This window comes from Plectropomus leopardus, chromosome 2, assembly GCF_008729295.1.
Source record: "Plectropomus leopardus isolate mb chromosome 2, YSFRI_Pleo_2.0, whole genome shotgun sequence".
Taxonomy (NCBI): domain Eukaryota; kingdom Metazoa; phylum Chordata; class Actinopteri; order Perciformes; family Serranidae; genus Plectropomus; species Plectropomus leopardus.
In genome coordinates, this window is record NC_056464.1 from 12,615,518 (window position 1) to 12,639,405 (window position 23,888).

At 38.7% G+C, this 23,888-nt stretch overlaps 1 protein-coding gene across 5 annotated transcripts in view; it reads right to left on the minus strand.

The window, feature by feature from the left end:
- The window catches only part of LOC121953971 (histone deacetylase 7-like), a 48,187-nt gene extending 25,947 nt beyond the window's left edge, over positions 1–22,240 (minus strand). The window contains exons 1-5 of one of the 5 annotated variants that reach the window (XM_042501271.1): positions 12,749–12,905; positions 12,555–12,633; positions 1,491–1,675; positions 885–966; positions 238–352 (exon numbers count right to left, since the gene is read on the minus strand). In XM_042501271.1, coding sequence (XP_042357205.1) covers positions 238–352; positions 885–966; positions 1,491–1,622 — 329 coding nt within the window. In that variant the 5' untranslated portion in view covers positions 1,623–1,675; positions 12,555–12,633; positions 12,749–12,905. Of the gene's footprint in view, positions 1–237; positions 353–884; positions 967–1,490; positions 1,676–3,124; positions 3,214–10,465; positions 10,535–12,554; positions 12,634–12,748; positions 12,906–21,967 lie in introns of those variants that run through there. The other 4 variants (XM_042501296.1, XM_042501263.1, XM_042501287.1 and 1 more) reach the window with 4 other exon arrangements.
- Positions 22,241–23,888: the final 1,648 nt, after the last annotated feature.

The window sequence follows — 23,888 nt, forward strand, 5'->3', positions numbered from 1 at the left end:
CCAAAATAATTTAAGATACACTGCTTCCTTTCTGAGTTGGTATTAAAAAAATTGCTGTTTTTAACACAAATTTCAGTGTTATTGTGTTACTTTTATTATGATATAAATCAGGAAAACTAAAGAACTTCATTATAACAATAAAATGTCAGTCATATTTTTTTGCAAAATCTGTGCTGTGTTGCAGCTTGCAAGCCTAAGTTCTACTCTGAAAAATCATTGATCTGTTTTCTCTCTTACCTGTATCCTGGTGAAGGACTGCTGTGGTTGGGAGTGACCCGGTCATGGGTGGGCTGACTCTTCATAATGATGTGTTCCCGTAGTTTCTGTCTAACCAATGGACTGGCCACAGCACCTACCAGTCAATAAAGTCACTTCATCAGGAAGAAGACAGTGATTTGGATCATGTACAGCCATAGACCTATACAGCCAACAGAGGGACTGATCAATTTAAATTAAGACAAATGTTTTTGATAGAGAAAGGTAAATAGTTTTTCTTAAAGAAAAAACAATTTAGATTTAATAATTAAAACATTAATATAGTAGCAATAAGAAGTCGGGTACTTTCTTATTTTGGATCCAGGATAGTTGTCACTTTCCTCCGAGCTCTCTTCACTTCCTCTACATTGTAACACTAAAAACAGCTCAAAGTGTTTCCTGAAACCAGTGCGTTTGTTTGACTTTGGTTTGATATGAGTACAAATTTCCTTGGAATCTGAGAATAGATCACAGCACTGTTGGAAATCCCCTTCTTTTTCATTGAAACATACAGTGTTCTATGACTCAGACGAGGAGTACGTCAACAGCCAAATGGTCTTTCAGAGAACCTACGAAAACACATTACAGTAAGGAGAAATATATTACATGATATTACATGTGATACTCACTCTGCTCCTTTCTACCCTTTCGTGTCAAGTGTTGGAGCTGTTCTCTTTTACCCTGCTCCATCTCTCTCTGTTCAATGTTATACTGAGAAGAAAAACAACAAACAGATGTTAATACTGACCGATCTAGTCAGCTTGGACTGTGTACGTAAGATTTGCATAAAAATATAGTATAAAATATAGCACTAGAGGTGCAGCTTCAACTGTCTGATTCATGATCAGCATCCATCAGCATCTAATGCTGAGAGGCTGGTCTTTTTACAGTAACCTGACATGCTTCTTATTCATTTCTGCTGAGGATTCAGCCTGTGTAAAAGCAAAAGCAGCACACTTGTTCTTGTGGTTGATGTGGCAGGAGGTCCATCTGTCTTTAACTCCGTGCATCTAACCCTCATCCAAATAAAATGAGCATATTCAGTCATATTAAGTCTCTGTTTATGTACTGAATGCTGATGATACAGAAAGATTAAAGCACACATTTCGATTATTTAAAATGACAAATCAAAACTATGAATCATAGATTAAGCCGATATAATTAAGTTGCCGCTAGTTATAATTGGCGCTGTTGAAGCTCTCCTTTATCAACCTGACACACAAGTTTGTCCTTACCGGCAAGTGCTGCTGGGAAAACTGGGAGCAATGCTGAGAGGTGAGGGGTCCCAGGAAGAAGGGAGGGTGGGGGGCCAGCATGGCCGTATCTAGGCCTGGATGTAACAACCTCTGGGTCACACTTAGGTCCATGGGTTGCTCCCCATGTATGGATAAAGAAACCTGATTGCTGATGATCACATCCACTACAGAAGGAGAGAGAGAGAGAGAGAGAATAACACATCATTTTGTTGAAGGGTATTACAAGGTATCGGGAGTTTCATACGAATCATCATAAATGAAGAATATCAAAAGTAATACAAATGTCTTGGATGTCATAACACAAAGGGGAGCATGTTTTAAACAGATAATCAAGAAAAAGGTTTGAGAACAATCTGAGTGCCATTTACGACTTTTGTTTTACATAAACATGATCAAGAGTGCACTCAGTTTACTTGGCATAAGTGTATACCCAGATGTGTACTTGTACTTGAACTCTGCACATTCACCAGTCATATTTCATTTCATTCAAGTCTTCCTGCCTCAAGTGAACTGGCCATTGTCCAACACTGCATTCAGGAAGGCACAAGAGTGGGGTTGTTTGTGTGTGTTGGGGTTGGAGGGGCACAAAAGAAAAAAAGAATGAAGGAAATAGGGTGGGAAGTTGGATTTGAACATTGTGTGGTCAAGGCATTTGGGTCAGGTACATCAATCTGTCATCTCCCTTCCAGGTTTTACTAAAATGAAAGAAATGAAAAGCTAAGTTTAGCATGGGTAAGACAATTGAACCAAGCTCTGGTGTCCTAACGAAAGACAGATGTCTTTTTATAGGTGCAGGAGAGTGCGAAAAGGTTTTGATCCATTTATAGGCCACTGTAAATATGTTAGAAGAGCCTTAGTATTCACCTTGAAAGATACTGTCCCATGCATGGCACAACATGGGCCTGACGGTAAGACTTATAAAACAGACAGAAGGCTAATGATGACTAGTGATGAACTATTGTGATGCACCATAACAACAAGACAAAAACAAATGCAAGCTCACAGATAATTTGATACCGCTTCACGTGTCAAAGTGACTGACATCTGAAACCAATAAACACAGTGAGGAATGTTTCGGTACCAATACAAAAGCTTAGACAGATACAGTATGGAACAAGACACCTTGCTCCCTCTGGGGTGGAGGGACAGTGGAAGGGAGGGAAGGACATGGAAATTTACTGAACCCGTATGCCTGAATGATTGCAACCCAAAATATTACTCAACATTACTCACTCAATTCCTGTAAGTGAGCGTTTCTTTACTGGCATACCTTGCTGAATAATGTTACTGACTGTGGAAAACACTGTAACACAGTAACAGCTTTGCGATGACAACACTGCCTCTCACATCACAGTATCTCAGAAAAAATACTTGCATTGCAATTATTCACTTGTTTTGAGAGTTATCCAGGAGTTAGCAAATAGAATATTACATTATCAAACCAACTGATAAGGCACACTAAAAATAAGACAAGAAGCCCACATAGCAGTTGCAGATAAGTCAAGTAAACACAAAGCTTTTTGAAGGTTTGGACTGGCATCTACTATTAAAATTAACAGCAGCTCCCCCAAAGAAAATAGCGCATTGACTGAAATAAAGTCCACAGCACTTACATAAATTACAGACACAACATCAGATCTAACTTTCAGCAGTGCAGCAGCAGCTCCAAACAAACCTCCAATAAAAAGGTTGCACACAAGACCCACTGAACTTCCCCCCTGCAGGAACCACACGGTGAGTCGCACAGACCCAGGCGGCATTACTTAGCCCTTACTCCCAACAGCAGGACTGACTCAGAGAGAGAAGCACTCACGTCTGTGAAGGCGTTTCAGGTTGACAAAATTCCTCTGAAGAAGAAAACACTCCCACACTCTTATTACTGCAGGTCAAGTGATAATTACACACAGTAGAACATGCACAAACAGGCAGGGAGTTAATAAGACCAGAACTATTTACAGTCCCAGATAATATTTGACAGTTTTAACAAAATGATTCAGTTCTGTTGTCCTGCTTGATAACCAAAGTTCATGATGCCAACAGTATTAGTTTGTGGAGAAAACCATGTATTTTCTGCATGTAACAGAAAAAAAAAAAAGTTTGTGTGAACTAAAATTTTGGTGCATTTGTACTGCTCATCATAGAGCACAGCTACACACAGGAAGTTAAGCCTCCTGTAAAAAATTATACATGCAATTTACACGCTTCTTGCGTCACTGGAATCCTACCTTGCCAGGTAACAAAGCTATGACATGTCAGACAAAACCTAATCTCTAAAAATATCTGAACCTGCCCCACAGCTGGTTCTAACTCTGTAACAATATGTCACTGTTGAAGTTGACAGGACCTGTTTTGTTAAGCCTTGGATGTTTTTTTTTTTGGGGTTGTTTTTTTTTTTTTTTTACTGTAATTTAAAAAAGTTAAATGTGCAACAGGAATTACCTGTTGCAACAGAACACTATGTATTACCAGAAGAATGTCTGTGTGTTTTCAAAGGAAATCAGACAATCACTGGAGCAGCGGTACAGTGGTGTTTGTGGTGATGGGGACTGAAATAATCTGCATACACATTCACACAAAAACACACACATGGTTACCAAACAAGTCAGCTGCCCTGAGAGAAAGGAAATCATCAGGAAGTCAGTCTCATCTAAACAGAAAAGAAACACCTGCGGTATATTTTTACCCTGAATACAGAGCGAAGACCAGGCTGCAGCGACTATACGTATCTGAACTCAACTCACTTTATACAACAAGAAACGTCCCCACAGAGTTTTTTGTAACGACACCAAAGCTGTGACTTACAACGTGACTCACATGACTGGACACAAAAGCCAGCTTGGTCATCGCATAATGCATTTTTAGAGTCAACTGAACTGTCAAGGTTTCTTCCATCTTGAGCCTGAAAAGTATAAAAAGCTGCTGATGACTTACGCCCATCTTATCAAGAGTTCACTTCTGTACAAGAGAGCATTTACAGTATGCACTTGTTTTGGTTGGTGCGTTGCTTCAGGTATTTTTTAGCTAACATTCTTTTCCTTGGTCAGTTTCCTCAATTGTGCTCTAAGAACACAAGACACATCTAAAAAACTGAAAAGACATGCTATTTATATGATAAAATCTGGAACGATTTAAAAATAAGGAGAACTGCATCTAGATAAGATCTGTGTGTGTGCTTCTGTCTCTCTCATTCGAGCGTTGTGGTGCTAAAAATAGTGAGGAGACAAACTTCTGGTTTCTGTAATAGCATATTCGTTTCACAACCATCATCCTCTTTCTGTGTGCCTTCTGCAGCAGCAACACACCAAAGCACTGACACACACTTACATGCACACACCTGCAGACATGCACAGTCTTCACTGGTGCGTGTGCGTGTGCGCGCGCGCGCGCACACACACACACACACACACACACACACAGAGAAACAGTGACTTCCTGTTTCTAAAGTTAGTCTGCACCATAACATCCTCTTGGTTCATTTAGGCAAGCAGAAGCTGCTATTTTGGTTGAATGGCTTCATTGGCTCATTTCTGCAGCTTGAGAGTTACAGATGTCCCTCAGCAGTATTTATATCCACACTGTGGCCCTAAAATGTGCTTTGTTTATTGTTGGAGTGAACTCCACAGTGGTATTGGATACGTTTGGAAGTCACACACATCAGGTTAAGTGCTAGCTACTATTTGTATACATAAACACTGGCAAAAGGCTTGAGGTTTATGCCTGGCTAGATGAGCAGCAAAGCAGAAAGAGCAGGAGTTCAGTGACAAAATGTCATGTGAACTAAAACAGATGCTAACAATATTGTTTCTAGTAACAGGGGTTACTACGTCTCACAGCAAGTTGGATTTAATGCTTATGACTTTCAAAAGCCATTTAAAATTATATTTATGAGCAATTTAACAATAACCAAAACTGAAGGAAAAAGCATGATACAACATTATTACTTTGTTTGCATTTTGACCAAATGTTCATTGTAACATAAAACATGACTTTTTTGGTCAAGTTGAAAATTTAGATGGGTTACTTCAAATGCAGCAAAAATGAAAACTTTCCAGAGTAGAACACATGGAAAACAATCAATATTTTCATAACATCCATTTGGTTTGCCTTCAAAAAAGCTTGTTCATTAGTCATTTAGTTGGATGTAGTGAATGTTTGAGTTGCTGGTGCTGAGTGTTGTAGGGTATTTGATTAAGTATTTAAAAATTAGATATTATTTTAAGTACTTGAAAGTAGATTTTAAATTGCAACATCAGAAAAAAAAACTATTCTTTATATCCTACCTAACATTTATTATTGGCATTTTAAAGACTTAAAAGATTGATTCAAGACAGTTTTACACCAATTAAGGCCAATATATATATATATATATATATATATATTTTTTTATGAATTCAGTGCGTTTGAAGACTTTTTAAGGATCCGCTTGAACCCTGAAGATATTAAGCATGCCAACTTGTGCTGAGTGTAAATGTTTATATTCAGGGTGAAACTGATCAATGGAATACGTTTTTATACAGGGTGAAACTGATCACAGGAATACACACACACACACACACACACACACACACACACTCTCTCACACACACACGTGCACACACATGCAATTTTATGACCTCTACTTCACCATGCTGGCCACCTTCACCAGTTCCCCACCACCTATCTCTCCGTCCTTTTCTGCGTCCCTCCCCCGTCCTTACGTTTAGAGGAATCCACAGCTGCTGGGGACATTCTGTCCCTCTGCTTCCGAGCAGCTGGAGTATCAATCTCCGTATGTGCGCATCCATAAGTGTGTGTGCTTGTGTGTGTCCGTTCTATACACGCCAAGATATTAATAGCTTGCAGTTGCTTCTTCTGAGTGTACACAGCAGGTCTTTGTGTTTGCATAAGTAGGATCTGCTTGTGCGACAGTTGAGCGTTCGTGTACACGTGTATCAGCGCATCAGTGTTGGCGCGTGTTGGTGCCAGTGTATTAATAGTGCCCATTTGTTTCTCTTGAAAGAACACTGAGACTCTTTGTGTAACTCTCAGTGTATGGAACCTTTGCCAGTTTATTTTTGGTGTCACCTGTCAGTAAACACTTGTGTTATTGTGTGTGATCATGCAAGTGCACATGTGTTTTAGGACACTGAGTTGCCTTGCTGTTTCTTGGCATATTAATAGCATCACACCACTTGTTTTTATGAGTGTGTGGCATGTGTCTATGTGCGCTTATAGGTGTATTAATAGCATTCCCAATCGCCTACACTTGCTTCTGTATGTGTTTGGCGTGTGTGCAAGTGACTGTCAATAACTTCAGTCATGTATCAGCCATACTGCAAATGGGTATGGATAGACAATACATTGACTTTGTAATTTTCAGGAGCAATTACTATCATCAGCATTATCTGTGATTATTAGTTTGATTGATTACTGTAAAATATTGTATCTGGCCTTGATACAAAAATTTCAAAACTAAAAAAACTAATCATTTTTTTTTTATTATTGATGAATGTGTAAATTATTTTTTGATTAATCCATGAAATGTTTTGCTATGAAATCTCAGACAAAGTCAACGACAATTTCCTGGAGCCTAAGATGATGACTTGTAACTGTCTGGTTTGTATGTCCATCAGCCCTAAAAGTCAGGTATTAAATTTACGATGAGACAAAATGAAGAAAATATTAAAATACTGACATTTAAGGAAACGTTTGACATTTTTACTTAAAAATTGACTCAATCAATTATTCTGTTAACAAAATAGTTGCAGATCAATTATCTGTCAATAAATTTATCAATTAATTAATCCAGCGTATAGGCACACAACCATTCATATAGTATTTTATAAAAATGCACATACAACAATCCATTGTAAATGATCCATTGTAGGTTGTTAGGTAAGGTTTAGGCAAGTAAAGTTAAGCAGGTGAAGTTCAGGAAAAAAACAACAGTGTGACAGTGTTCTTTACAGTAATTTAAAGGTTAGTTGGTTTCACACTTCCCAGTCCTCCTGAGGAAAGTCCTACTTTGTGATCCATACACCTCTCCAACATGCCTCATTATGCTGACTTTCTGTCTTTATACTACTTCCTTTGACTTTCTGGTTATGTGCATTATAAACAAATTATTAGCTCATGATTACATTGGTTATATTAGGAATTATAGTGCATTATTTTTCATTGGTATATGTAACAACATTGCATGAGAGATGCTTTATCAACTAATTATTCTTTACATGTTACGGACAGAATGGGAGGAATCTTTGTCATGTCTAAAACATTTGGCCAATATATCATTATGGGATGTTTGGATGTTTTACCATTGCAATAGCCTCTGTAAGGTATACAGCATATCTCATTTACTTTTCTCCCCGAGGCTTATGTAGCAACATCTCATTATGCCATGACATAAGCAATACATTCTCACACATGTCTGTCAACAGTATAATCGCACAAGCAAATATGAGATTCCTTCATCGCCTAGTCTTTTCTTTCTTTCTCTGAGAGTCATCATTATATGTCTGTAATGTCCCTGCCACTCTCCTCAACCAAATGTTCAGAGGTCAGATAGTTAAAAGACTTCTCTTGATGTTGTGTCCCTGAGGCGACGCGGGAAAAAGATGAGGGGTCGCCAGCTCACTGAAGAGTTGTATGTGTATATGAGTGTCACAAGCTAGCATGCTCTTTAGTGTGATTCTCCAGCTTGATTTCTCACAGCCAAAACAGACATATAATTGTTGAAATGGTTTCATTTTTTCTACCGTGGGTTCCAAAGGGTCATTTTTTTCGGAGGGGAAAAACACAGCTAAATTTGGCCCAGGGAACTGTCATAAGGTTGGCATGAGACTGAAAATCTGTCTTGCCTGAGAACACACAAATGATGTGTTACTGCAAAAAGACACTGATACTCTCATGAACTAGCAGGTGTTCATAAGAAAGAGTGACAACACAGAACTCTCGCACTAATACACACCCTCATTTAGACATAACACACACAAATTATCACCCTAATATTGCTCTCAGTTATGCAAATTAAGACACGAGCCTGCATTTGACCTGACAGGAACGCCATCTGACTTCCTTTACGTGCTTCAAAAGAAACAATGACTGATTCAGGTCAGTGGTCTGTGCACTTCATCTCCACCTACAAAAATCCACCCCTGTCAATACCAGATGTTAGCTGAGTGAATGTGGCCTTTACACTCAAACCCACACTGATATACTGGCTTATATTTGTTTGTTTTTTCAACATGTAAAACCCAACACCTGGCAAACGGTGATTTGACCAAGAGAACAGGTTTTCATGCCCACCTCCAACTGTAAGCCATCCATGTGCATGCAGTATACTGTGTATAACAATCTGTAATTGCACTTTAGGTTAGAGGGCTATGTACAGAGAAGGGTGTCTTTGTTTCAAAAACACCCTGCAGTCTGTAAGGATAAGGTTACTGCTGTCTGGTACAAGCCTGATTTTACTGCTGGTTTTGATAACGTTACTGTCTTTGTTTGAACTTTGTTGATTTCCCTAATAATCTTCATCTTTTGTCCTTTCTCTCTCTCAGACAAACTCGCATGATACATCAGCAGAGACGGCCTCTTTGCTGTGTTTTTGAGAAACAGCTTGTATCAGTAGTCAGCTGAGTTGATCTTAAATCAGGAACAGGAAATGTGATCTGGGGCTCTGGCCGGTCCAGAACACTGTCTCTATTGTCAGTGCGCTGCTGTGGCTCACACTGGGAAAACGCTGGGGACTTTTAAAGGTTATCTGTCCTGGGAAAAGGTTGATATTCACTTTCACAACTAGCCTGCAGCACAAAGGTATACCCAAAATGGATATGATGGCTATGGATGGATGATGGCCTGATCACTAAATATGACCTGGTCTTTGTTGTGTTTATTATTACTAATACAAAGGCCTATCTGGGGTCAATAGAAAGGTTAATAAAGGAGTGTCTCATATAAGCTTCTCTCTCAGTGTTTACATGGAAAAAAGTGATTAATTCATAAGATGTGGAAGACCCCTCACTGATCATGTTAATCATCCATGCAGCTTGCAAAGTAAAAATAGAGCAATCTATGGGAATTTTAAACCTTTAAAACCTGAGCAAATTGGCTTGATCTCTTTCAAAAATATGAGGAGGATATGAGCAGCTTAACAAGAAATGGCCCAAAAATTGACAGGAAGTAAAAAATTACAAGAAGAATACCTGAAAATAAGAAAAAAGGAACATTAAAACAAATAAAAAAAAACAGACCTAGAAAACAAGTTTAAAAAATTAAAATTCAATACATTATTATAGGAATTATAGTTTACTGGATTTTTCTCCCTAGTTTTTTGACAATATCAAATAATCAGCCCCTGCTAATTTTCCTCATCATTTCCTGTTACCTTTTCCTACTTTGTTTTACAATTTGCAGGTACATTTCTTTTAATTTTAGAAGAAATCAAACTAATTTTCTCAGGTATCAGAGGTTTTATATATATATATATATATGGTATATAAACATGGACTTGACAAATTATTTTTCACTATTTCCAGACATTTTAGACACCTAAAAATGAATCAATTAATAAAGCGGATCAAGTTATGATGAAAATAATTGTTAGATGCAGCCCTCACTCCATCTCACAAATATTTCACAAACTGGTTAGTTATTTCAAAAAGTACCAGATTTTTTCTCTACCAACTCCTAAGGAAACTCAGAAAAGAAAACCTAAACAACTTGCACACATCTACAACTGTTTCGCTACAGAATGTGTTAAACCACACTGTTAAGTGAGGGCTCAGAAATGGCTCTAAATAAACGTGATCATCGTATGTTTCTTAAATAACAATGAATTTCTTTTAGAGGGTAAAAAACTGTACAAAGTGAAACTCAGCTTTATACCTCAGCAGTAAGTCAAAACAACACTGACTGCTAACAACCACATCCCTGCAACTGTCTAATGAGAATTATGTGACTTATAAAAGAGTTACCTTACTACTAGTTAGGCCAGAGTGTGACTTGCAGCTGATGTCCACTTCAGAAGCACAGATTCGACTTGTGCTGACATCAAAATGTCTTGGTGTAGCTACAAGAATGTGGACAAGAACCCACAGAGGGAGAGAAAAACATAATCTTTCACATCTCCAGTGTCAAGTGTGAATATTTAGCCTTTTCTCTAAAATGATGGTGGTAAGGTTTCACTTGAACCTCCAGCCAAATGAGGGCTATTCACTGTTTATGACTGTGACAAAGCCAAACCCACAGGCTACCACAACTTGTGGAGCAAAAGGGCCTTTGTAACTAACAGTTTGTGTAAGATGACACCAATCATGTCACATAAAGAGCTGGTTATAATAATCAGACTCTTTTTTCAGTAATGCACTTTGTAAACACTCAGGCATACCTTGATACTGTATTTGCACGCTGCAAAGGCATCCATGCATGTACTCAGGTAAACATTTACCCAATCAAAGCAGTAATGAGGATCACTGCTGGTTATCTGAGATGATGAGAGGAAAAAATTAGATCTAAAGCCACAGAAAGGGTGCAGAGGAGTGTAGGTGGTTTCGATTCCTTTGGCATGGCCCACATGAGTCTAATGTAACTGTATCCCTGCAACAGCACTAAGGCTATGACCTCATCCTGTCCAGAGAGGGAACCTGGACACATGAGAACATTATTCCACGCATGGCTGCCTGTGTGTGTGTTTATATTTTCTAGGCACTGAAGGGGCTTGGGTGGGATCTAACAATTTTTACGACTTCTGTCATAATACAGCACACACACTCCCACAACACAGCTGCCCACCCCTCAGTCTGTCAAACAACCAAACATTTGTTGCCTAGTAGTGAATGAGTCAAACTTTTCAATGACGTTATGGGCAGAAATACATCCAGTAGGAAATTCGACACTAGTGCTTACAATGAGGCCTTAATACCACAATTACATAATTATGTGCCCTATTTATCAACTTAAAATAGTCATGTTGCCTGTCAGGATTAGGATAATTAAAAGGGAACCTTGAGTTAAACAGTCAGTTAGTTCAGACTGGTAATGAGGTATTTACCAATTCAAACTACAGCCTCTGACTTTGGGTCATGACCTCATGACAAGTACACTGATTTCAAGGGATGCACAATACTGGATTTTTTTTTACCGATATCTGATATGCCGTTATAACAACTTATCTGGTGGATAACCAATACTGATATCGTTATATCCACTCTTCCCCAAATTTTAGTGATCATCAAGTCTCTTCTTTAATGGAAATAACATCATATTATGCATACTCAGGCCTGGCCAGCTATTAGAAATTATTGGCAGGTGGGCAAAACTTTCCAAATTGGGCCCCTCATCATATCTACTGCAGCACCACTAGTGGAGCATAGACCTTTGGGCCAGCGTAATCTGTACCCTTTGGCCCCCAGTAGACCTGACTGTGGCCCCCTAGCAGATGAAAACATAAAATTCAATACTTTCAGTGTATGTAATATTCATTTATTGTGCAAAATAAGAAAAATACTTCAACTTAAGGTTGATGTTTTGCATATGTTGACTTTGTCAACATAAATATATATATATTACAATTTATTTATCAGTTTGCGATATCGTCAGAAATCAGCATGTTGGCTGATTTTGATATTTTATTTTAAAGCCAATTTCAGCAGATACCAGGGATATGCTGATATTATCAAGCATCCCTAGTGATTTTGGAAATTATTACTGCCACTTGTTTTATTGTTGTATTTCTTTAAATGAAAGGGGGAAACAGATAGATAACAGCAAAAAAAAAAAAAAAGAAAAATCAGACAGGTGAGTTTAAACACCTGTTTTTGTTTAGACACAAGGCAAGCCAGGAGAAGGATAACAGAATTAAGCTTAAAGTTTAGGCAGCTAATTTTAACAATTGCTCACTTTTTAATTTACCTTATAACATGAACAACTGGCATTTTTGTTCACAATAAAACAGTAAAGCAGCAGTCTGGATACATTAAAAAAGTTATAGTCTCCTAAAAAGCTATTTTAACTGCGTTTGCAATCTTACTTTATGCTGCATGTTAGCAAACAAACATCGCCTACCGTTTGGAGGTGGAGTTCAAAGGCGACGTATTTCCAACTTCATGCCGCGCCGGAGGGTCTGACAACCGGTTTAAAGGTACTAACAGCAAGTTAAAAAAAAGAAAATACTAATAAAAACCTTAGCCGAGTGTTTATCCTTTACATTTATGTCAGCTTTTTTTTTTCACTAAACTGGTCGTTAATGCGTCAGTTACCTGACTGGAGTTTTAAAATCAAAAACGTTGGTTTCAACCGTCAGCACGCGCCGCTGTCAGAACTGTAGAGCTCAAGTCCTGCACCTGAAAAGGTTTCAGTGATTATGTAAGAGAAATGCTGTCTGCCGTCACCGAGAGCTGCTCTCCACTTGTCTGTCTCCTCCTCACTGAGTGTCGGTAGTGAATGAAACTGCTGATGAAACCTGCTGGGAGTCTCACTTTCATCCGCGTATGTTGTCGGTGTGAGGGCTCCATCTGCTGAACTCAGCCGGATAAGGATGCGCGCGCGCGCGCTCTCTGTCTGTGTACAGTATAGTAAAATAATATTCATATACATTTATTGGATCTATGAGAATTTCTGTAGGCTGTAATTCATGTTTTAGGATATTTTATCTCGTTTGTTTATTTTGACTGTAGTGTTTTGTATTTATTTATTTTTTCATGCTACATGTTAATTGTTAGGGGCCTTCTCCCAAAAGCTTTATGTAGCTTATTTGGGGTGTCCCATTCATATGTTTCTTCTGCTGTATTGTATTTTATTCTGTGTCACTATTTCTTTGAGGTGTGGATATATGATGATGATAAGCCCCACCTTTACACAATAATGCGTCCGTAATATTAATTCAGTAATGCAATGTGCATTATTCTGAAATTCACCATTCTCCACAATGACTACTTTTACTTTTTGTACTTTTAGTACATTTTAATGTTAACATTTTTGTAGTTTTACTTGAATAAAAGTTTTAATACATGCATTTTACTTCTAAAGGATATTTCAAGTGGTGTAATTTTTTATTTTTGGGAGTATCTGTACTTTATGTGATTTTTATATTTCTGACAACTTTCACTTTTACTCCACTACATTGAGCATGAGCATTTTAGTTACTTGTTAAAAAAATAGGGGAGGAAGACAGGTGGACTAATGGAGGAGTGGGAATGAAAAAAATGGATTATGTATTTTTTAAATCCATTAATTTGGTTAAAAAAAAAACCCAAACTGTTTCTTCAAGTGTTATGTATGCTGCATTTTTAAGGTGGTGTATGTACGATGACATTAACTTCACAATTCTCAGAATTCTGATTGCTGGCTTTTTTTCTAACAGTATTTACGTGTACTTTTACTTTCAGTACTTTAGTACATTTAATATAGTAAAAATACCTTTTATAGGCCTACCTAAGTACAGTAAATTTCAGATACTATCAGATATTCTGATAGCTGACTTTAACTTCTACCAAAGGCATTTTCACTCAAGTATGGCTTTCATGTATTTTATACACCACACTGTGGTGCTGCTATTTTTACCAGAGTAAAAGTATTACTTGAGTATAGCCTACCTAAGAGTCGGGTATTAGCATTAAAACGTTTATGTGGCAACATACTTAAATAAAGTCACTTGGTTGCTAAGTGCCTCTTCAAAAAACACAGGGATACTGGCACTGCAGAAGGTAAACATAGACTGAAGTGCAGAATTAAGGAGTTACTTTTTCATAAGCAGCAACAGAAACACAAATCCTTTCAGGAATATTTTAGGAATATAACACTGAGTCCTAAAATCTGTTTGACTGAAAGACACAACTAAAGAGATGAAATATTTTTTGACTTAGTAAGCACCGATTGGTATTTGGACAGAGAGTAAGACAAAGGAGCACTGATGGTATAACCCCTGTCACTTCTGCCCGTTTTATTGTTGTATAGACAGATGAGTTTAGTATTTCTATGGAATTATTTATGACTGTAGGCTTTACAGCCAATATATCTCTAAGCAATGCAAATTTTTGTATCTTGACACTTTTATGGCATCAGACAGGATATTTTTAAGGGAAGTGATGAACCCAGAAACAGAAACAAACTGGCCAAAATTGAAATATGGTCATCAAAATTACTGGAAAACCACAGAATAAAACATATTTGAAATACATAATGCATATTAGGCCAGATTGAAGGCCTCAAATAGAATATAAACCTTTTGACCACCTTAGAAAGCCAAAGGTAAATTTTCATGTCCGTTGACCATAAATGTTTTTCTATGAGGTTCACACACTTACATGCAAATTCAGGTACACACACACACACACACACACGCGCAGAAAAATGTATTCTTAATTTAGACTGTGCTGCCCACTGTCACATGTTCTCCTCTACCAAATGAAACTCTCACTGTCTCTCACATCCTGCATGTGGCTAAATCCACCCTCTGCAAAAAACAAGTCAACATCATTTGATCTGTGAAGATAAACCAATCTCTGACCGATAAAGCAGAGCCAGTCTTTTAATTCACGTGAACCGGGCCAGTCCCTGTCCTGTGAGGGAGTCAATAGCTTTGCTGTTTTTCAGTTGAATTGTGTACCTAAGGGGGAAATTATGGCCGGAATTTAGAAAAAAAAAACATCAACAAAACTCAGTCTAATTTCAGCAGCAGTATTTCTTTTCCCTTGTGCTCTTGGCAGGACAGTCCATCCCCCAGTCACGGGGCTGACTGCGACCTGAATCAATTGAGATACGTGGAAGCAAATTGAATTTCATAGAAGATCTTCCATTTCGAACAGCACATGCTTGAGACAGAGCTTCTTCTATTTGCAGATACAGAGAGTGCTTGGTAACTGTTGCTGCTTAAATGACATTTTTCAAGAAATTAGCCAATTTCAAAGGGTTTTTGTCTGAAAATGGAAATATCTGAATATTCATCTATTCTCTGTTTGGTAATGACCTTTACAAATACTTTCATGAGCAATTATCAACACATCATGATTCATATTCATCACTAGAGCATACAACGGACCTCTGAATCACCGCACTAATGTAATGGCACATGTTGATACATGTGATGACAAATGTGGGAGGTGATATCTGAAAGACAGTAGCTGCATGCTACTCTTTGACATCAGATTTTTTTCTCATGCATATTTGAATGCAATTTAAAGTGCTTGATAACTGATCATGAAATGGCAATCTGGTCTCACTTGCAACTCAACAAATTTCAATACTTAGGGGCCCTCAGTGTCAGATACTGACACACCAAGGCACCCTTTAGTGGTAAAAGAAATGCACCTGGAGGCAGCAATTTTTGACACTCTGATCAAGTGCTGTATAAAGAGCGAGAAATTCTGCATATGGCAGGTGGGTGTCAGTGGAGGTGGACGGATTAAGCAAAGTCTGGACTTTTAACTGGGAGCAAATGTGCATTTCCTAGGATAGTAAAGGCATGACAGGCCCTACTCTGCCTTTCTCTGCCACTGATTGGCTTACCCTGACATTCTTACCCTAAAACCCCAAAATCTTACTACTCATACCTAACCCTAACTAAGCCAACCAATGAAGGTAATGAGTACAAGCCAATCAAAGGAAGAGCTATCCTTGGAAACACAATGTCACCCCCCAGGAGACAGCTGTTAGTGTCCTGTGTGAAACCAAAAGTCACATCAAGTCAAGTGGAGTTATTTTAATAGCAATGTAGTGTGCTAGTACATGTAGGATACTATGCTAAGGATGTAAGTCCCGTGATGTTACATCACATCTAAGCCAAAACATGATGCTTTTTTTACCCTAATCATGTGCCTTTGTTGCCTGTAAACCCCAAATTGAATTTTTGTTGCCTATGTTTGAAGTCTATGTTAAAAAGATGCATCAAATCAGCAGAAATTGTACAATTTCTGTGAAAATGGAGGTTTATTGCACGTAATGGGTGTAAACTGACACACCACTCTGTGCATCTCATACCATCACTTAAAGCTGCCTTGGTCCATCAGTGTCCGATGCTGAAGGTCACTGACCAAGTGTGGGTTGCGTTTCTTTTGAGTGTGAGAATGTGTTGCAAATGGAATACAGCCTTTAAATGTAAAAAGTTTCACACTGAGTCATTCAGAACTGTTTAAATTATTATTAATCGCTGCCATGAAAAGCATTAATTTCACATAAAATAGTTTTAAAAAATATCTTAAACAAAAAGGCTTCTTAGTAGTCACTGTCACTTTTTTAGAAACAGGTCTAATTAAGTTGGCGCAAACATTTGTGTTCTGTTAACACATCTTTCCTGCTCACACTTTTTCTACACTGCCTGCCGTCATAAGGGCAGTACCACCGTTGGGTAGTATGTGAGTGTTTGGAGTTGTGTGTGGTCATGTGGACCTGACTGGATCATAGAGAGAAAGACGGTCACTAGCCCCCTCAGTAAAAACATCCCCACCTTACAGTACGATGACAGTATGAGCAAGGTGCTGTGGAAAAGGCATCCTTGAAATGTTGTCACCAGACACTCATAGAGAATTATACAGAATCCCGAGGAGGATTTTAAAATCTGAAGGCCAGAACAGTGGAAAGGGAAAAAGACACATATGGCATACATGGGTAGGACTCCAAGGTGGAGTTTTGCGGCCAGTAGGGCTCACTCTTCCAGTTACAGGAAGCTAGTAGGAATGAGAAGAATGCAGTCAGGCAATACAGTGATGGAGGGAGCAGCAGTTGCAGGGCAGATTGCCAAAAAGAGTGAAAGAAAAGAAGAGAGGAGAGAGACAGGGAAAAGATAGGGAGAGTGATAAAGTGATTAGAGATGGGAAAAAGGAAATAATTAGAAGCCAAACACTGGGATGCCTTTGAACCGCATAACGACGCTAACGTACCAAAACAAACGCCCAGTGCCAGCTTTTGTAGTTGCATGCGTAATTGTTCACTCTGATTCAGACAGTTTGATGTGGATATTGTTCGTGATATTGGAGGAGTCACTGACGGAAATGCCACAGTACGTTATTGTGACCTGTGGAATGTGTGGAGCTATCAGTGGAACAGATTTCCGGGTATCGGGTGGAGGCTTGGGGTCCGCAAACAAGAATTTGTTTTAAACTGTGCAGGGGGTCATCCTACCTTAGAGACATGCACATGTACATACAGACACACAGACACATGCAACACAACCACACATACAGTGCCTTGCCCTCTCTATATCCCATTGTTTTACTGGGACTTTTCTGTGTTGATTCTCTGCTCTCTTCAACGCTGTTTACAGCAGCAGCGGGCAGGGTTTTTTTTTTGTTTTTCTTTGTGTGAAAAAAGCTCTGATAAATCCATTGTTTGCTACCTTCCCAGCAGACAAATAAAGTAAGCCACTAGCTTAAAAAAAAAAAAACGTGAAAAACGTTTGCTACAACTTTATAAGGCAACGATATGTCAATGTTGTTATATCAGCTTGAGTGCAATGACGGGGCAGAGACACGAAATGGGGAAGAAGAAAAAAACAACCTCCAATATGTATGTAAAACAGTGGTTGTGAACTACTTAAACTTTGCATAATAAAGACCACTGCACCTGCTCAGGTAGGCCACGCTCAGCTCCAGCTAGCAGCTGTGTGTTAACTTTGAACCGAGTAGGCACTGGAGGCTGCTCGCCACAGCGGGTAGCCTCAAAAGCCTTTCCACTCCCAACAGCAGAGCAGTCAACCCCCAGAGGGGATAAAAAGCACTCGGCGCTCGCCTAGTTTCTCTGGAAACTGACTGTGATGCTGGAAAGTGTTGCTTTATGACGCCTTCACACTCCCGCATGCGCACGTGTGGAAAAAGGTCAAAACACAGAGTTCAGAACAGTTTGTGCCCCTTTGAAAAGGTTTGTGACATGACTTTCAAAGTACTATACATGTTAAACTTTCAGCTGCTGTTCAGTAAAGTCTAAGTCCTAGTGTTTTTTATTAGACTATAGACAAATTAAGAACTTTTAATGAGTAAAAAGTCTAAGTCTAAGAAGAGAAACAATACATATTTTTTAAAAAAAATTAAGTCATGACCTGTATAAGCAATGAGGAATGTGGAAAAGGCAACTTATTATTATTATTATTATTATTATTATTATTATTATTATTATATCTTATATGTCCTGCTAAAAAGGTTTTCCATCTCTGTACAGTAATTTCTGAAACTATCTGGTTAAACCACATCCCCCATGACAAAATATTTCTGACAGTTTTTCCCCATACAATTAAACTCCCCAGTGGCAGTTACATCTAAATTAGAGCAGACTCTTGCAGTAAAAATACTCTTCCACAAGGGGGTGGTACGCAAATAAATGACTGCATCTGTTTGTTATCTTAACACAAACAGCAGCCTATTCAGGCGTTACTGTCAGCCGCTCATTAGTGCCATGCACATCAATCTCTAATCTCGAGTTCCCTCTTCATCCCTGCACGCGCTCACTCACTTGAGCTCATCGGTGAGTGCTCAGCCTCTGCTGTGATGAAGAAACCTCTCAAGACCAGAGCGGACTTAATTAAGAGGTGATCTGTTTTGCATCGCCGTACTTTTACTGTAGAGCCAACTTACTGTACTCTCCTTCAGCATTTTGGAAAATATGATGGAAAAGTTACAAATTGAATACATGTTGGTAATTGAAAACAAATATGCATTTAAACTCGGACTGGACTGACACTTTCGGAGAAGCCTTCTGGCCTACTGGTAAAAGTTTCCAAATTTTGCAATCAAAAGTTTTTTTGAAAACTTCTTCAAGATATATATTAAAGTTTTAGAAAAGGCTTACTGTACACAACACAAATGTCAGCTCTTTGAAACTGAATCGCACAACATTGTTTCCAGTCCTTGTGTGCCCTCAGTCGACACCCACTCACGGCTTGATTTAGACACTCGTGACTCCCTCACAGAGATGTAGTCTGATTCAGTGACCCTGAGAGAGGGAGAGTTACGTCCCTGAGGGCCACTTCCAGCTGACTGTGGCCTCTTAACCCCCTGCCCCTCGACCTTTACAAACCAAACAAACCCAGCGTCTGATGATTTATCACAATGACAGAAATATGGAGCAGTTATTTATACAGTTTGGCTGATTTCCCAGTTTGCACAGGACATTTCATTGTTCTCCACTAATGAAGTTAAATAGGTCTTCAGATTCAAGGTGTTTGTTTTTTTGAATAATTGATTTATCATTTGGTCAGAAAATGTCAGCAAATAGAGAAAAATTCTGATAAATGGCCTTCACAAGTCCTCCTGATGGTCTTTAAATGACTTCTTTCGTCCAACCAATGGCCAAAATCCAAAGTTATTCACTTTACTGTCCCTGCAGACATTTAGGATTTTTGCCTAAAAAAGGTTGCAATCTTGCTTAAGAATGCATTAGGATGATTCAATTATCAAAATTCCTGTCAATCAACTCATTGATCAATTGACAAATCATTTCACTTCTCGCTCTACTATAAATCTGTGAAAAACAGAGCAAGGCACGTGGTTGTCTTTGCCTGTAATGCTCATTTTAAAGGAATACTTTACCCACAGAATGATCATTGGTATATCAATCACTCAGCCCATTTTATGTAGAATTTTTTTCTTGAATTCCTCCACAGTGGACAAAGAATCCAAAAACGCAGAACAGCAAAACTGCTTTAAAACATCTGTTTACAAACTCTCACACAACTCGTATACTCCAAGTCTCATTTATCCAGTACTTCCCAAACACATGCATTTTTGACACTTAAGCATAAACATGCTTATACAAGTAGCATGCCTGGGCGATTTTGTGCTTTTGAACTTGTGTGTGGAGGTGTTTTAAACGGTAAGGTTTTTGTGAATATGTATTTTCTGAAGAGGCACTGATCATACGACTGCACAAATGACGCTTGGATCGCACTGCACAGGTTGTGTGAGAGCTTAGAAACAGTGTTTTTATATAAGTTTGCTGTTGTTAAACATGGATTCCCTTTACTTCAATTTATCAAGAATTTTCTCCTTTTTTGGATTCAGTCGAGGCATTCGGGAAAAGCTATGTTTTTTCAAAATAACATGAGTAAAATTAACATAGAAATGCTCATATTGGAGCTGTCCTTTTAAGGCTTTATATCAACTGAGCATTCTTCACATATTACTTGAAATCAATTTCACTTACCAGTAGATTCTGAGACAGATTAAAAGTATTTTTTGGATTACCAGATAATCTGAGGTACATCCGAATTACTGGAATTTTTAAAAATAGAGTAGCCTACATAAAGTTGGACTGAGTGGAATCCCTCTGAGTCAAGGCTGTATTCCTGAAGTTCTTATCAGTATTAAACTCCCTAAAACAGTAATTTGTGTTTATCATCGCAGGGACAAGGTCAAACAAACCATAAATGTCATCATTATACCCCCATTATTTACAGCGCGAACACAGAGGATTTGTAGTCTGATTTATAGCCCAACAAACCACGTAGACAACTCTCTAAAAATGGAGCAGCACGGGAGAGTAAAAATAGAGCAAAACTTTAGTGTTTTGGGGGAAGAAAGGCTGAGGCCAGCATTTCATCTTATGCAGCAAGATTTATGTACAGTGCACAAAAACGAGTGAAGCGGAGTGGTGAAAATCTTAACGTGCAATACAGCGGACTCTACTAATAAGTATGTTTTAAGCATGTGGCTGTGGTGATGTGATGTACAGGGTTGGTCCAGATTTCTATAAAAAGATGTGACTGTGGGCAAAAAAAATGTATGCATGCACAAGCAAGACTTGACAACCCAAGCGTGTCAACATTTTATTTTCAATTTTTGCTGTCCATGCTTAAAAAGTGATTCAGTACAGAGGACAGCCAGTGTTGTGACAGCAATTTAATTAAGTCTCACTGCGACCACTACCAAACATCTTTCAAGCCTTTTTCTGCACAAATTCTCGTTCTCATCTCCGTCTCTTTGTGCTCGTCTCCCTCAGCATTGTAGTGAGGGACTGTTGTTGTGTGTCTCCTTCATTCTTTGCACTCTAATACTTTTGGTAGACAGACTAGTTCTCCAGGGTGGGTCTGTTTCCAATTTTCTCCCCTTCCCTGTCCTGAGGAACGACACTTCCAAAACCAAACAAATAAAACCCCCAAAAAATGAGGAACGGTTTGTTTTCCCTGTTACTCACCACAGTGATCATCTTGCACGTTTTACTTGTCTACATGATTTTAAAGCGCTGTGCTTTGAATGTAGCTGCTACACTGAATACAGAACAAACCTGAGCTTCTCAATGCTGAAGCCAAAAAGCAGAGCTGACCATCAGCCGGTAACAAGGGTGACATTGAACCAAAGCAACAACAAGAATCGTATTGTTGAATCCTGTTTGGGCAAAAATGTGTCTACATCAGAGAAACTGCCAAAAAGCTAAAAATCCAATCTTTAGAGTAATACTTTCCTGTTGATAAACCGTTATGGAGGAACACATTTTTACACAGCTCTTACTCTGTCACAGATAGACATTAATTGCCAATTTTAAACATCACCTACCAGTTTTGGGTGCTGACATCCAGTGAGAGGTCCCTCAGCAGTCCAGTCAATCAGAGAGGCAGCGGTCAGACAGGCTGGGAGGCTCGAGCAGACGATAGATCCGGCTTTGACAGAGGAGTGGTGCTGCAGCTCCGGAGCCCGGCTGTGCACTGACAGAGAGAGTCACAGTCAACTGCTTGACACGACGGGCTCCCTCTGACTTTACTGTGTCCTGTACTTCCTCTCATGTGAGCGCTCTCTCTCTCTTTCTCTTGCTCACTTAATCACCCCCCCAATTCTCTCTTTCTGAGAAGACACAGTTGCTCTACCCTATCAGCCCTCTGTAACTTTTTGTCAGTGCTGCCCCTACACCAGAAGCTCCCGGGATGGAGGGAGGGGGGGGTCCTGTGTATCAGTGTGTGTGTGTGTGTTGAAGACTGTGTTGCCGCTTGTGTCTGACAAAGACAATAGCAGGAAGCATTGCTTTAGGATGCAAAGTACACATGAGGACAAAAAATAAGAAAGCTGCACTGCGCATTACAAGTGTTGAAAGACATATCACAGCAGTGATATGTCTATAAGCACAGTGTTTGTAAAAGGGAGAATAACACTGTGACAAAAATCTACAAAGCAAATTTGTAGTTAGTCCGTCTCACTGTCATCTTGATTTAACACCACAGTATAGCAGTTTTGTAGATAGAACTCTGACTTTATTTGTAAGTTGTTTCAACAGGAGGGATAAATGTAAAAACCACATAAGCTATTTACCAGTTACCCAATTTCTTTTCCGTATGCTGTTGAACTTAAAACTTCTGTCCTAAAATTCAGTATATACAGTATACATGACAAGCAACATTTTTCAATGGCAGTAGTTGGCTTATGGTGTTTATAAAAGGGAAATAACTATAGTATGTAGCACTGATCTTGAAAAAAACCCGTCATGACCCGGTCAAGCTCTTACTCCTGTGTAAACACACAAATTGAGCATTCAGTGTGATTACTTACACACTTACTCTTATTTCGCCCCGGCAATTACATTTCAACCTGAGTGGCATTAACAAGGGAGAAAGCAGCAGGATGTTGGTGATTTAGCAAAGTACAATTCAGCAGTGTTGTGAACTTGTAAGTAATAACAATAGTTTGTTTCATAGTGATGCTATCTCTGCCAACATACTGATAACCCTGAACCTGAACCATTCCTGGCTTTCATATTAATGTGAGAAACAAATGCAGGTTGTAAATGCACGCATTTTCTAAGATGCAGTGATTCTGTTAATGTAATGCATGTAACTTTTTCCTGGAAATACAGGCGGAAATGCTGAGTCATAGCATGTGGTTTTCCCACACGTTGTGATAAGCTGTTGATTCATTCATATAAAACTACAAAATCAGAGAGATCAAAAAGGCCGACATGTGTTAGCTACGTTTAGATGCAACATAAAGTTAAGGATCACATACATGTGATCAACAGGATAAAAAAGTTTTAGAGTTTTAGCTTCTACGTAACACATTTAGCTCGTGCAGCTCCACGCCAGCCTTATGCAATACAATCTAAGTGTTTGGTAGTAACATGATTGCCTTGTCAATGTAAACCCTTTGACAGCTTTTAGCCCTGTATGCTTATTTGCTCCTAAAACCATGGTTAGTAAATTTGCATAATTTCCTTTTGTACATTGCCATGAGATCTAAGTCCAATTAAATAATTAATCAGATTTTAAAACAGTTTTTTTTTGCAAATAGTTTAAAATAGTCAAGATTTAGATTCTTCTGCAAGACACGTAAAAGCATGGTAATGAGAAAACAATATTTTGAATACACGTAATTCAATGAAAGTCTTTCCAGTGTTTCTATATGTTGTCGGGATCTCGACATAGGATTCCCCTAACTGTGCAATGACCAATATTTTAGCATGTTCTATGTTCTATTAGCATGTTCTATTCTG